We start from the raw sequence: 13207 nt of genomic DNA on the forward strand, positions 1-13207 counted from the left end.
GATAAATTTTCCTTGCTGCAGTTTTCCCCCCAGTCTGTAGGGCCTGAAGGCTGGACTTGCCAGTAAAGACTGAGGTGAAGAAGGCACTTTGTCCTTTTCCATATCCTTTGGAATCAGGTCTCCTGCCCCATTCATCAGCAGACCCATATTTTCCCTACTCTTCCTTTTGCTACTACCCACATACTTGTAGAAAACCTTCTTGTTGAGATTTTCTGTTGTTTTATGGTCCTACAACACCTCTACCCTCTCTATTGAGAAGACCACTTCGTAAAACAGGCAAAGCATCTACTTCCCAGAAGACTGAAAATTAGTCTACTCATATGGCTTTCTTCACAATATGTTGGGGCTGCAAACACCACAGATATTGAATGGAGCAGCATCCTGACTGCAAATGGGAGGAAGCAAATTGCTGGGCAGTGTCCTGAGCATTGCAAAGTGGCTAACTAGGAAAGGAGGCAGTCAAGTGCATTAACTGTCCAGTGAAATGTAGGCCTTGATGGTGCTCTAGTTAACTCAGCCTCTAGACTGAACATAACATCAGCTTCACTAATCCACAGAGCCTTCTGGCAAAGCATACAAATCTAAGTATCTTTCTGACCTTTGGATGGAAAAAATTATATTTTTATATGTATATATATGTGCTTACATGCACACACACAGATATATATATACATAGCAGTGCCCTTTAAATAGTGACATTTTCTCACACTCACCATCTGGTTACCACAGAGGAGTCACAGTAATTTTTTTTTCCCCATGTACAAGCATTACAACAACGTACAAAATTCACTCACTTTTCTGTTATGCCCAACTCTAAAACAATTAGTCTTCTATAGCATATATTAATATGACATATATAATCGTCAAAAGTTTGGAAACAATGTTTTTGAAAATTTTCCAAAACCTCTGACAACACAGCACAATCTGACCTAAGCAGCCAGGCTGGTACTTTTACTATTGAAATGAGGCAGAATAAAAGAAGGACAGTTGTGCTCTTTATAATTCAGTGACTTGTCCTGATCACTGTCAGTCCTCAGGACCACAGCTCTAATCCAGAATCCTGCACCCTTGTGGGAGGCTCTGCCTGCTTGGGTTACTTAACCAGACCTTTGCAAACTAGAGACATCCCTAGTTGCTCTGCATTTGAAAAGATGACCTGGAAGTGGGTGTGACAGATCAGGGCTGTTACTAAAGGTAAAATGACTCACTTCCTGGGCAGCTTTTAGAGTAGAAAGTAAATGACAGCAGACCTAATTTCCTAATTTCCTTAAGTGCTGCTTAGGTTACTGTTTTCCTAGACTTAAGCAAGCAAGAAAAACATAAAAGAAACATGACAAAATTACTACTAAGCTTCACTCTGGGAGGAAAAAAGTTTTAGTGACATGGTTTTCCACATCCCATGGGAAAAACAGTTTGCAAAGGAGTTGAATTGCCCAACCTACACATTACTCCACCAGCTCTTCAAAGCATTTCACACAAAAATTATTTCTGCTTACTCATGAAGATACGAGTTTTCATTTTATTACATTAAAATGATAATTAAAAAGCACAAATTCTACTAATAAATACAAAGACTGTGAACTTGATCATGACTAGTGGCCATGGATATGATGATAAAATAGATGATAATAAATTCTGAACTCCATATTGCAAATATCAACCATCCCCTGTAAACCCAGTTGCATAGGGTTTAAGGAGAGACAGATATAAAGAGATTAAATATTTGTTCAAATCAAACAGAAAATCAGAGATGGACAAGAGTTCTCAATTTCAGTTTAACTAGAGGGTTAAATTGAGTTTTCTAATGACCAGTCAACCTGCTTCCATTCCATTTCACACAGCATTTAGCAGCTATGCTCTGTATTTCTGGAAAGGACACATCAGGGAAGCCTGTAGCTGTTGAAAATTTGCATATATTTTTAGGGGACAATAGACACAAAGCCCTGAAAGACAGTAGTAAAGTTTCGTTTATTAAGAGGATCCACCCACTTTTAAAATAACACATGTGAGTACCATAAGATTCATCATACTCATTGAAAGTGATGTGACATCCACACTCACAAATAAATGTCTTTATCAATCCTGACAAACATTTTGCTTCAGTGACCTCATGTGGCAGTGAATGTGAGATATTAGGTCAGCATTCCAGATATGACAATTCTTCCATTTAAACGATACATAATTAATAAAAATAAGTCATCACCTAAATGAGTAACCTCATGGGGAACACAAATATTTTGTAATACTGTGATCTTTTAGCAATGCATACAAAATAGAGGATGTTTCCTGTTTTTTTCCTCAATACATAAATGCACTTACCACTTTCTGGTCTGAGAGGCAAACTAACAGGTGGACAGAGGTCAGGCATGGTGCTCTTCAAGTCAGCTAAAAGCAGAAAAAAATAACACATTTGAAAACAATTATACTTGAAGGTTTAGAATGGAATCAATATCTCAATATTTCCAGCATTACTTCTGGGTTCTGGATGTTTCATCTTCTCACCACAAACACCAAGAGTAAGGATGTGAGGCTGCTTTGCTATCTAACCCTTTTGAGTTCATACATGGAGCCAGACTTCCCTAAATTTCCATCTTTATAAACATTCTTCCAAATGCTTTTTGGGGCACACTTATGAACAATTCATTTCAGTAGCTCTGCGGTTTTTTCCATGCACCTCTCTGCATTTGGGCTTCTGCATCACGAGAGACATGAGTTTTTCTCTGCTTCCAGCAAACGGGAATTTCTCAAAATAGGAATTAGAAACAAGGCAGTTTCCAGCACAGCACTTTCCAAATTGAAATTCAAGCAATAATTCATTTCCATAGACAAGACTTCTCATTTGCTAATATTTCCCATAAATAATTTGCAATCACGAAAAACACACATCAACTTAACACATTATGAAATGTGGAGGCAGGAGTACCTTCCCACAAGACTGTGGACTAAAGCAAAAGACCCTGTTTCATGCTAATGTCCCCACTGTCTACGGTAAATCACTCCTTCAGATTTCACTCATTTTTCTTTTTTAGCCTCAGAGCCTTTTTGTTCCTTTTCCTGGTTCCCAGACCTTAGCACAGCAGCACAGTTGATACAAATTTTTGTCTGTAAATATCTCCATTTGCATAAACATCTGTGCCTTGCTGTGTGTTTCAGTGCCTTGGTGTGTCTTATGGTGGAAACACATCTGAAGCTCCCTCACTACATTAGGAAACACCACTGTCTCTCCTGACACTCCCCACTTTGCATACACCCATGGCTCTGCTTTGTCATCCCTCTGTCCATCCAGTGAGAAACATCTTTTATTTTTAGTTGGTTCTTTGCTGGCAAGAGGAAAAACAACTCTAAGAACTAGAAGCATATCTACCCCTCTGCTGTCTGCTCTTCACTTTTCTACCATTCTTCACTCTTACTCCTCGTTCCCTCTTAAGTCCCCCTGCCACCAGGATCCTGCCATTGCCTGCTTTATCAGGGCTGTTGTTCCCTTTCTCTCAGTGCTAGATCCTCAGCCCATCTCTCCCTAGCTTCTGTAGTGCTTCCCAACCCCATGCTGTCTCTTACCTTTTAACAAGGACTGCCCCGCTAGAGGAGGACGTGGATGTTCCAGTGGGCATAGAGCCAGCACAGGACTTGAAAAGCTCAGGACCAAGCTCATATTTCAAACACTTAGAGTGTGAATGAAGGTTTTCTCTATCAACACTGTAAAATGCAGCATATTGCCATGATATCTGATCTACACAGTTTTAGCTGGATTATCTTTCTATCACATTCCCTGGACAATATATATCCAGACTTTTTGCCTCCCCTCTCCTCTCAGCTATAAGCCCTTCTCTACTCTTCAAGAACTAAGGGAGTGTAAAAGCAGGAAAAAGTACTCTTTATTCAATTTTTTCCCTGATTCTGTCAACATCACCAGACCTGCCCCATGGGGCCTCTCTGCTCTGAAGTTCAAAAAGGCTGTGCCTACGTGACTAAGTAAAAGGCTGTCCTCCCATAAAGGGGGATACAGGCAGGCAACTGTCTTCCTTATTGTTTCAGTTATGTGAAATCAAAGCTTAACAAAGTAGAACTAGATCTGTCCAAAAGAAGTGTGGCAAATGAGAAATCCATTTAAAGTTTTTAATTAAGTAATGGAACTTTTGTTTTGCTACAGAATTTAAAATTTACTTTTGACTGGTTTGGTAAAGAAAAGGCCAAGACCAGATTCCGAGGTAGCACTGTATTTTTCAAGCAGTAAGAAGCCATCACATGTTTAAGCAGAAGAGCAGTTATGAGATGTCGAGTTATTTCCTCAGGAGGAATCAAAACCACTCTTTGTCAAAGTGGATTTTATTTTCTGTAGCAAAACCAAATCTTTTGAGGTTATGTATCCACACAGATGGTAAAACCATAAGCCCAGCAGTGAGTGAGAAACAAAGAATGATTTACTGATGAGGACTGTGCAGTGGGGCAAAATATATTTGAATTCCAACATCGGCCACAAGTCTCCCATACAATCCAAGAAATTAAATTATACTTCTTTGAGGTATTACTATTCTTTTGCTATTAAAATGGAGACTAAATTGTGCTTTTCTTTTCCTTGCACATGCTTGTCTGCCTTGTCTATTTGTAATCCTTGCAAATGGGTCCTAGAGCTGGAAGCTGGAATTTGTATACAATGAAGCTGAAAAATAAACTTCAATGTGCAGAAACCAGTTAGAAAGGTCATGTGTCCTGCATCACTTACCAGGCTTCTGATACCAGCCAAATGGGTGTATTCTGACTTCAGCGTCTGGTGAATTACAATTTGAAATGTGCCAAGCACTTCTTGTTTCCTCAGCACATGTCTGGATTCCAAGGCTGTTCAGAGTCACGCACACGATCTTTCCACCTGCCAAGGAAATAAATGGTTATAGAAATCATAAGGAAAATTTTCCTCTTCTAGATAGTTGTGAGGAAAGAGAACACAGCATGTTTCCACTGTGTTGAATGAAGTTCAACCGACTTAGAAATCGAAGGCAGGAAATATCTAAAATGGGCCAAGTACCTGAAACTAGTGTTGAAAAATCCCAATGAATTCCGTGTGAAGGAAGGTGGGTACCAACATTATTAATCATTATAATCCAAGGTCACAGAGTATCTCCACCAAGCAAAGATCAGGACTCTGAGCAAGCAGCCCTTTCAGGTTAATGCAATCCTTGAAATTAAAAATCTGCATGTATATTGAAACATGGCCACTACTTACATCAAGATAAAAATTCTGTCTTTCAAAGATCTTGTGTAAATTTTTTTGTTGCTGAAAAAAAATGGAGGGTTTGAAACACAGCTAGCAGATTCACTGAAGATTTTAGCTCATATTAAAATCATTACTGAAAGTTCTCTTGACTATACAAGTGCCAGGACTGGATGCCTGAAATGTCACAGATACTTAATATCAGATAAACTAAAGAGGTGTGAGTTTTCCATGTTTATTGCTTTAAAATTCTTCATTTATTTTACAACTATTTAAAGAAACCTAAAGCCACATTACGTTAAGACTTCAAATTTCATATGGTCATATGGAGGTATGAAAACTGTGAACTATTTTGTATTTGCACATTACTTGCAATCTAAACTACATTGGATTAATTTTCCAAGCTACTCATTTTTTGACCAACTGAAAATTTTGTCGGCTCAACAAAAACAGGAATTAAAAATATATATTTCTGAACTGTTTCAAACTCCCAAGTGAGTTGTAAAGCCAGCACATCCTAAATGACCTCAGGGACAGTTGATTAGCATATGACCCTTACAAAAACAAAGTTAGACATTTTAGTGGCCTAAATCTGAATGTGGAATAAAGTACTAAAATCTATTTCATTTACTTTGACCTGGGTGGCATCCAATTCTAAACACCAGCTTTTCTTTAAAAAGAGCAATTCCTTTACAGTCAGTGGAGACAAAGAAAAGTACCTCCAGAACAGGATTCAGTCAACTAAAGCTCTTAATGACCCTATAGTTGTGTCTACACATCTCTCTGTTGACTAGAGAGGGAGCATGGGGTGACAACACCCCTTAACTTTGCTATCCCAGCAGAATAAAACGTTTTTGTTTGACTTTTTAATGGCTTTCAAGTCAAACATACGTCAAAAGATCTGAGTTCTGCAGACTAACAGAACTCCTACTTGAGATGCCTTAAGTAGCTAAAATACTAAGGAGGAGCAGATAGGCAAGGTTTATCCACAACCAATTTTCCTCAAGCAGAAGACTAAAATCTGGGAGCACAGAAGTTCAGACATCCAAGACAGACAAAAGGCTCAGCTGTCCTGAAGCACCCACAGACATGGGCTTACATGCATTTAATTTCATTATTATTTAGGTTTATGAGCCCTTTAGGCTTTAAAAAATGAAACAACAAAAAAGGGGGGAAAAGTCACAAAATGAAGTCAAGCAATATTTTGGAAGAGAGTTTGATAAATGAGTAGTAACTGGAGTTTTATCAGTTTGGATTTCATGCTGTTGGAACTGCAGCCTCTTAAGGGCTCATGAAGTTTTCTCAATAATTTCTGAGAAGTGGAGTATGGCATTGGGCTCAGCTCTCAGAAGTGGTTATGGTTACTCAAAAAGAGAGATGCATGAGATCTGTAAGCACTTTCAAAGTGCTCTTCAGAGCAAAAGAATGATAAAATTTAGATAATGAAGAAAGGCTGAAGTTATCTTAAAAATAAAACTAGAGGAAAAATACCTGACAGTTGGGAGTTATTAAAAAAGCCAAATCCTGTGCAACACGGGTCAGCATCACACCAACGCTCACACGCAAAAAACCTGGGAAAGGAGAACATTACTCTCAGTGCCACTGTGTCCGTGACGGAGAAGAGAGGATATTGCACGGGGGAGAGACACTGAGAACCTGCAGAGATAGCTTTCAGAAAAAGGCTGAAGAACCAGTCTGGTTCTTATTGCATACACACTTCCATATGTAGGTGAAATTACATTTGGTCATTATACATCTATCAGACTACTTCTAATAATTTAGATTATTATTTTGATATCTGCCCTAAAAAAATCAGCCTAAATTAATTTGGTATATTATTGATAAGAGATTTAACTGGCTAACTAGCAATGCCATAGCAGCAGAAATAATAATTTTCATATATATAATTAGTAATTATATACATTATTACTTATAACTCAATTATACAATTCCTTTAAATCATGTGGTTTTTTTTTTTTCATTAAATACTCTTAAATTATGGTTTTGGATAAACATATTTAATCCCCCTCATCTGTATAATGGGGTCTTGGTACTCCAGGCATCGTTAAAATTCCAGGAAAAAGAAAGGAACGTTCACGTCCTACCCGTCTGAAACAGCTTTTCTGCTCATGTCAGTCTTATTCCTCACTGAGATTCCTGTTACTTTCTGGAATGGCACACGTGTGTAAAAGCTCTTCACCGAACTTTGAAGAGTGACTGGAAAGAAAAAAAAAAAAAACAACAAAATTGGAAAAATCAGTTTAACTGCCATATACATACAACTGGACAAGTAATCACATGGTGAGGGTCAAGTTTATGTTTCTATGCTGGGTTCCAGCAGATTAAAAGATAATTTGATATCATCACAGCAAAATTTTTAATGGTTAAGCCTGAAGATGAACAAAAATCCAACAAGTGAAGGCTCTAAAAGCTGAGCAAAATACATTGTCCAAGAAAGACTTCCAGCCCAGGACTTCTGAGATCTGCATTGATGCTACTCCTTTCACAAGGTCAAAAACTGGGATACAGTTTGGAAAACTCCATATTGGAAAACTCCAGTGTGCTCATCCATTAGTCAACCCATGCTGCCCTTCAGGTTCCCCGAAAAGACATGGTTGAGTAGCTTAGTTCAGTGGACCTTTACATTTTTCACAGCAAAATTACAGGTTCCTGTGCAGTGATAACAGGTTTGTTTGTCCAGCTTCCTTACATAAGGCCTATGATAAAAAATACTGAACCTCCCAAGCATTCACAGAGCAAAGGTTGAAATTCACATCTATAGCTCTGCATTTGCAAAAAAAAAGAAAAAAAAATGCACTCAGCCCTTTCAATTGTTGCACTACTTAGCTACCATGGAAATTTTAATTGTAGAAAATGGGATTAGTGACATTCCAATGACATTCCCATTTCACCCTTTATAAAAAGATCGAAGAGCTGGTATACAAATTATTTGAGCTACCCTTGGCCTCTCTGAATTGGGAATAGCTGAGGTGAAGAATGAAGCTGGTGATTAATAACTTTCCATTCTGAACAGAAAATGAACATCCGTGCCAAGAACAGTCTGGTCTGCCCTTGCATCATCACATCCCAGGATTCATTCTTATATTTAGACCTTTTTACAAGAATCAAGAGCCAAACACCAGCTTGTATTACCAGGGTTAGAGCAGACATTATAAATCCAAATACCAAAACTTGCCTATTTTACGATACAGAGTCTGTGGTTGCCGGGGTAGCACAGTTGGACAGTTGCCTGGTGTTTGATCAATGCTGCTGTCACAAATCTGTGCCTCTGGATAGAGGGTACACACAAAGTATTTGTCTGTGGTGTTTTGAAGATCTACCATTCGGCAAAATTCATCTTCTTGAGCACAGCCTGAGAAGCAAAGTCAGAAAGAGTTACACCCCACAAGGGTTCCTTCCCCTCTCTGCTCCTGTTCATGTCAGTACACTTAAAGCTAAACAACAGAAAACAGCTAAGAGTGAGAATTTCAATATTATCCTGTTAGTTGTGCAAATTAATTAGTTCAACTAATTAAAGTCCAAGAGAAAGAGGGCCATATTCCGATTCTAGTGGCATTGAAGAGCAGGTGTACCTGAAGAACACAGAAAAGGAGCTACAGCACAGCTAATAGGGAAGATAAATTCCCCAGCTGTGGCAAGCGTTACTTCAGTGTATTGGTGTCACTCTAATATTTAATTAATAAAAATCTTTCTTTTTAGCAAATTTGACATACAAATTGTATAATCATAAAAGAACTCTGCACCAGTTGTGGGTCTCTTACTTAATGAGTAACAGTGGACAACAAATATCTTTGACTTCTCTTGCCCATAACAGGGTACCCTGACGATGAATGACAGGTACCCTTTCTGCCATGGCACATTAAGTCTGTAAGGAAGAAACAGGTGGCCCCATTAGCAATTTCCATGAAAATTTTAGGAGTTTTCCCCAAAAAATCAAAGTCCAAAGCTTCCACTGGTTGTTATTATAATACCTATTAAAAGATTTTAGTTAATTATTATTTCCTACAGAATAACAGCCTCCAAGAAGTCTTACGTGTGAGACACCAAAGCACAGCTTCCTCAGCTGAGTATTTCTGACTGAAGATCCAATACTGCTGGTAAGGGAGAGAATAGTTCTGGTCACTTTGTACTTGGGTGTTGTCCATGAGGTAGAAAAGATCCTTTGTGGCATCTGAGATACAAACAAACAAACAAACAAACAATCCCACAAAAAAACTTAAATATGATCTGGAATAAATTAAATTTATTTATGCATAAAATTCTGCCTTTCACAGTAAAACAGCTGCAACCATTTTGTAGAGCTAGCATACACCAAAGGTTGATTTTCATAACAGAACTGTCCTCCCACAGTTAGAGATGCTCCTGTAGGCAATGCCCCCTCTCTGAGTTGCACTGCACAACACAGCATTGTCAGACTATTTCCACCTCCCAAAAACTTGATGAAAATCCCAGTTCCCAGAAATTAGAGCATTCTCTCTACTCTGTAATGCAACAAAATATCCTAACATTGAAGTATGATGCCTCAGAGGATGTTTGCAATTCCTCAATCTAATTTTATTAATCCAAAGTACAGCAGTTTCCTTATATTCTCTTGAGAAGCTTTTACACCTCTCCTCTCTATGTTAAAAGTTTTCTTGACAAGTTTAATACCTATTTCTGTCATTTAACCTCATTTCTCCTAGTTTATGCTCCCACAGACCACATTAAATAACTCCTTTTTGTCACCTGCCTGTGACCTTTAGACATGTATGCAATGCTTTATACCTCCTGAGTTCCCTCTGAAACAATCACTCACAGGTCTTTCAGTCTGTTTCCAAATTTATCCCTTTAAATAAGGTTGAAATGTTGAAAGAAATGGACACTCTTCACTGATCTCTTATAAATTTCTTCTTCAACACTTTCTTATTTATCAAATGTCATCAGCATGTCTTTTCCTTGTTTGCATTATTGTCTGGTTGTTTGATTGCATGTAAGATTAAATAACAGAATGTCTCATAATGGACCTGGGGATGAGACCTGCTGATGATTACTGTTGAAGTGCTGAAGCACCTACTGACATGCTGGGAGTGCACTATAGCTTTGAATTTTTTATCAGAAACTAGAAAAGATATGTTACCATGTGTTTTATAAAAGATCATCAAGTAATAAAAGCTTTGTAGACATTTTCCCATAACTTATAACGTAAGTTATGTACCCCTAACTTCTTAAAACAGGTGGCTTATAATTCCTGTTACCTCTCAAGCCTTAACTTCAACCTTCAGTTTCTCTAGAAACAGCTGGTGTCACAACTAAGACTTAGGGATGCAGGTAGAAACTGCATTCCTTGCATAACTTCATGTTTTAATGACACCATCAGCCCCAGCAAGATAAATGGAGAACCCTGAGGGCTACACTCATGCCTTGTCAGGTAAATGCAAGAGAATTTCACCCACTGTATTATGCACATTTTTTTTCTCTCATTTTTGAGTCTAGACTTTAAAATACTCCTAATTGTATAGGAGCAATGTTTGGTAAATGTGCATTTTCAGTTTACCTCTCTTTCAAATTCAAAAGAAAATCACTTCCTTTTAGGAATTTGCATGTATTAAATCATGTGATCAGATGTTCATCAAGATGCTTCAGCAAAGATTACATTTACTTAAAGGTGAGCCAAGTTGCTCTCAACAGGCTCCACTGCTCACTTTCTCTTAGGATTATGGTGCTGAAGGCCCAAATGAATTCTAGCAACTTACTACAAATTCTTTAGGACCTATACATGACTTATAGTATAACCAAGAGCAAATCCTGGAATAACAAAGGAGCTAACAGAAGTTCATAGGTCCCTCACTGTCATCATGCATGGAGGAAATACTTGTGACTGCAGTTTCATCCTGATTTTCTCTAAACATCATATTTGCAGTCATACTTTCACTAGCAGTAAAGATGCCCAGCTACCCAGGCTAAGGATTTAATTTCTGGGTCTATCTGAAATTTTTTCTCAGCCAAATAATATTTCCTGAGTATCTTCAATTCAGTAAGTCTGAAAGAACAAACTTTCACAAAACATTTTAACATTTTCATTTCCAGCCTAGCCTAGGAAGGTAAAAACCACGAAGTCAGGAGGTTTACATTTTGAACATCTTCCTCAAAACCTCTATGGGACTTCCTACCTAAGAGAAACCCTCTCTACTTCACAATACCTAGGGCATTATGAACATATATAGCAATATATAATATTTTCTGGTTAAACTCTGCATCCCTTCTCTGCCATCTTCTGCTGTCCTCTCTGCCCACCCCTGATGTAGTACCTGACAATGCTAAGTCATTCTCTGTCTTCATAGTAGCAGAAGCACCACACGCAGAGGTTTTAGTCCGGGTGACCATATCAGAATCTGGAATGAAACAGGAATTAAAGAGCATCGTAATTCCCCTTATCTGTCTTTTACAAGACAGATCCCAAATTTAACAAATATTTTAAAGTGCATCATTTATGAAAACTCTTTAGGTAGTTCCACCAGCTGTTGAATCAAAAACAAGTAAACCATCTCTGGACAGCTCTGGGGAAAACCTAAACCAAACTGCACCGTTCGCAGGAAAAAAGCAAATGTCATATCCACAATCACTATGCACTCAGCAGCAGCAGTCTGCAGACTGTGTGCATTTATAAAGCAGCATCAAAAATCATTTGTGCAGGTCCTGCTATGTACATGGTGACATTCAGAAAGCAAACTTGCAAAAATAACACATACAGGGTTATCGTGCTAAAACACATAACCTATGTAGTTAAGCATAAAGTGGCAAATTATTATGGCACCTTGATACCGATGGGACAAAAGCAATTGTGTTAATGTTACAATTTTCACAGGTATTAAAAGTTATAAATTATGTTCTCAGACACAAGAAATTACCCAAATTTTATGAAACTGGTGGTAGCAGAATTACCCCAGATTACCCATCCTATCAGAAAAGACTTCTGAGTAGTGTCTCGATTTGGACACCATAAAATGAATTGACAATGACACTTCCACTATAGAACACGTCTTCCACTGCCAACAGTTCACCATAACTTTTTATAATAACTTATGCGAGGTAACTCACCTCTCCACAGGTAAACTTGCTGAAAGGTAGTAAAATTTCTTTCAGCCTCTTTCACCAACTGAGAAGCTAATAAAGAAAAAATTTTGTTAGAGTAGCTGCTCAAATTACACAGATAGTATTGAAATGCTCAGAAATTGCATAGAAAGTGCATCACTACACTATGCATCACCTTATTTACAATACAAAACACTAAGGAAGAAGGTCCCAGATGTCAAGGAGCTAGTCTGGGTCTAGGGTGCCAAGGCTTTACTCAATTTTCAATCATTGTTTTTACTGTGCAGCTCTGGGCACCTCCCTTTTTATCTTTGCTCTGGACTTTACCTTTCTTTCAGATTATTGGGTTGAATCTGCCTGAATTAAATGCTGGAATTATTATGGGGTGACATATTAAACACATTCTTGACTCTCATTAATGTACTCATAGTAAGACATGGGAGGTCCATCTATCTAACAATGCATCCAGTTAGAAAGTTCTTATTCTCTTGTGATTGTATTGATATGGACTTAAACTGAGGAAAAAAGCACTGAAGCACAAGAGCAGGTTGGTGAAAAAGGCAGAGTCTATACAACAATTAAAGAAGACTAATGTAAATTGAGAGAATTAATTGACATACTTCCACTGAACACTTGTCCTCCCAGGGTAAAGGAAAATGTCTTCTCCTTCTCATCATAGCTCACACCATTACATATCCCACCTATGACAGAGGTCGGTGTCGGACTCCAAACACTTCCATCGCAGATCAGCACGTCTGGGGAGCTCAGCAAACTACACAGAATGGTACCTAGGGTCAGGCAAAGAGAGAGCTGCAGCACTCCAGTTATGGCAACCAAGCTGCGCTACTTAAGGAGAGAGGTGTTTCAGAATGATTTATCTTATGCAGGTGTCTAAAGCAGGTTAAA

General features: G+C 38.2%; 1 protein-coding gene across 1 annotated transcript in view; it reads right to left on the minus strand.

The window, feature by feature from the left end:
• Window positions 1-13207, minus strand: part of TG (thyroglobulin) — a 148098-nt gene that overhangs the window by 88935 nt on the left and 45956 nt on the right. Inside the window, exons 27-35 of the mRNA XM_027645547.1 lie at window positions 12922-13089; window positions 12308-12373; window positions 11518-11601; window positions 9264-9401; window positions 8406-8582; window positions 7315-7426; window positions 6701-6780; window positions 4724-4867; window positions 2320-2385 (exon numbers count right to left, since the gene is read on the minus strand). Coding sequence (XP_027501348.1) covers window positions 2320-2385; window positions 4724-4867; window positions 6701-6780; window positions 7315-7426; window positions 8406-8582; window positions 9264-9401; window positions 11518-11601; window positions 12308-12373; window positions 12922-13089 — 1035 coding nt within the window. The remainder of the gene's footprint in view (window positions 1-2319; window positions 2386-4723; window positions 4868-6700; window positions 6781-7314; window positions 7427-8405; window positions 8583-9263; window positions 9402-11517; window positions 11602-12307; window positions 12374-12921; window positions 13090-13207) is intronic.

Source organism: Corapipo altera, unplaced genomic scaffold, assembly GCF_003945725.1.
Source record: "Corapipo altera isolate COAL_440 unplaced genomic scaffold, ASM394572v1 51, whole genome shotgun sequence".
Lineage (NCBI taxonomy): Eukaryota > Metazoa > Chordata > Aves > Passeriformes > Pipridae > Corapipo > Corapipo altera.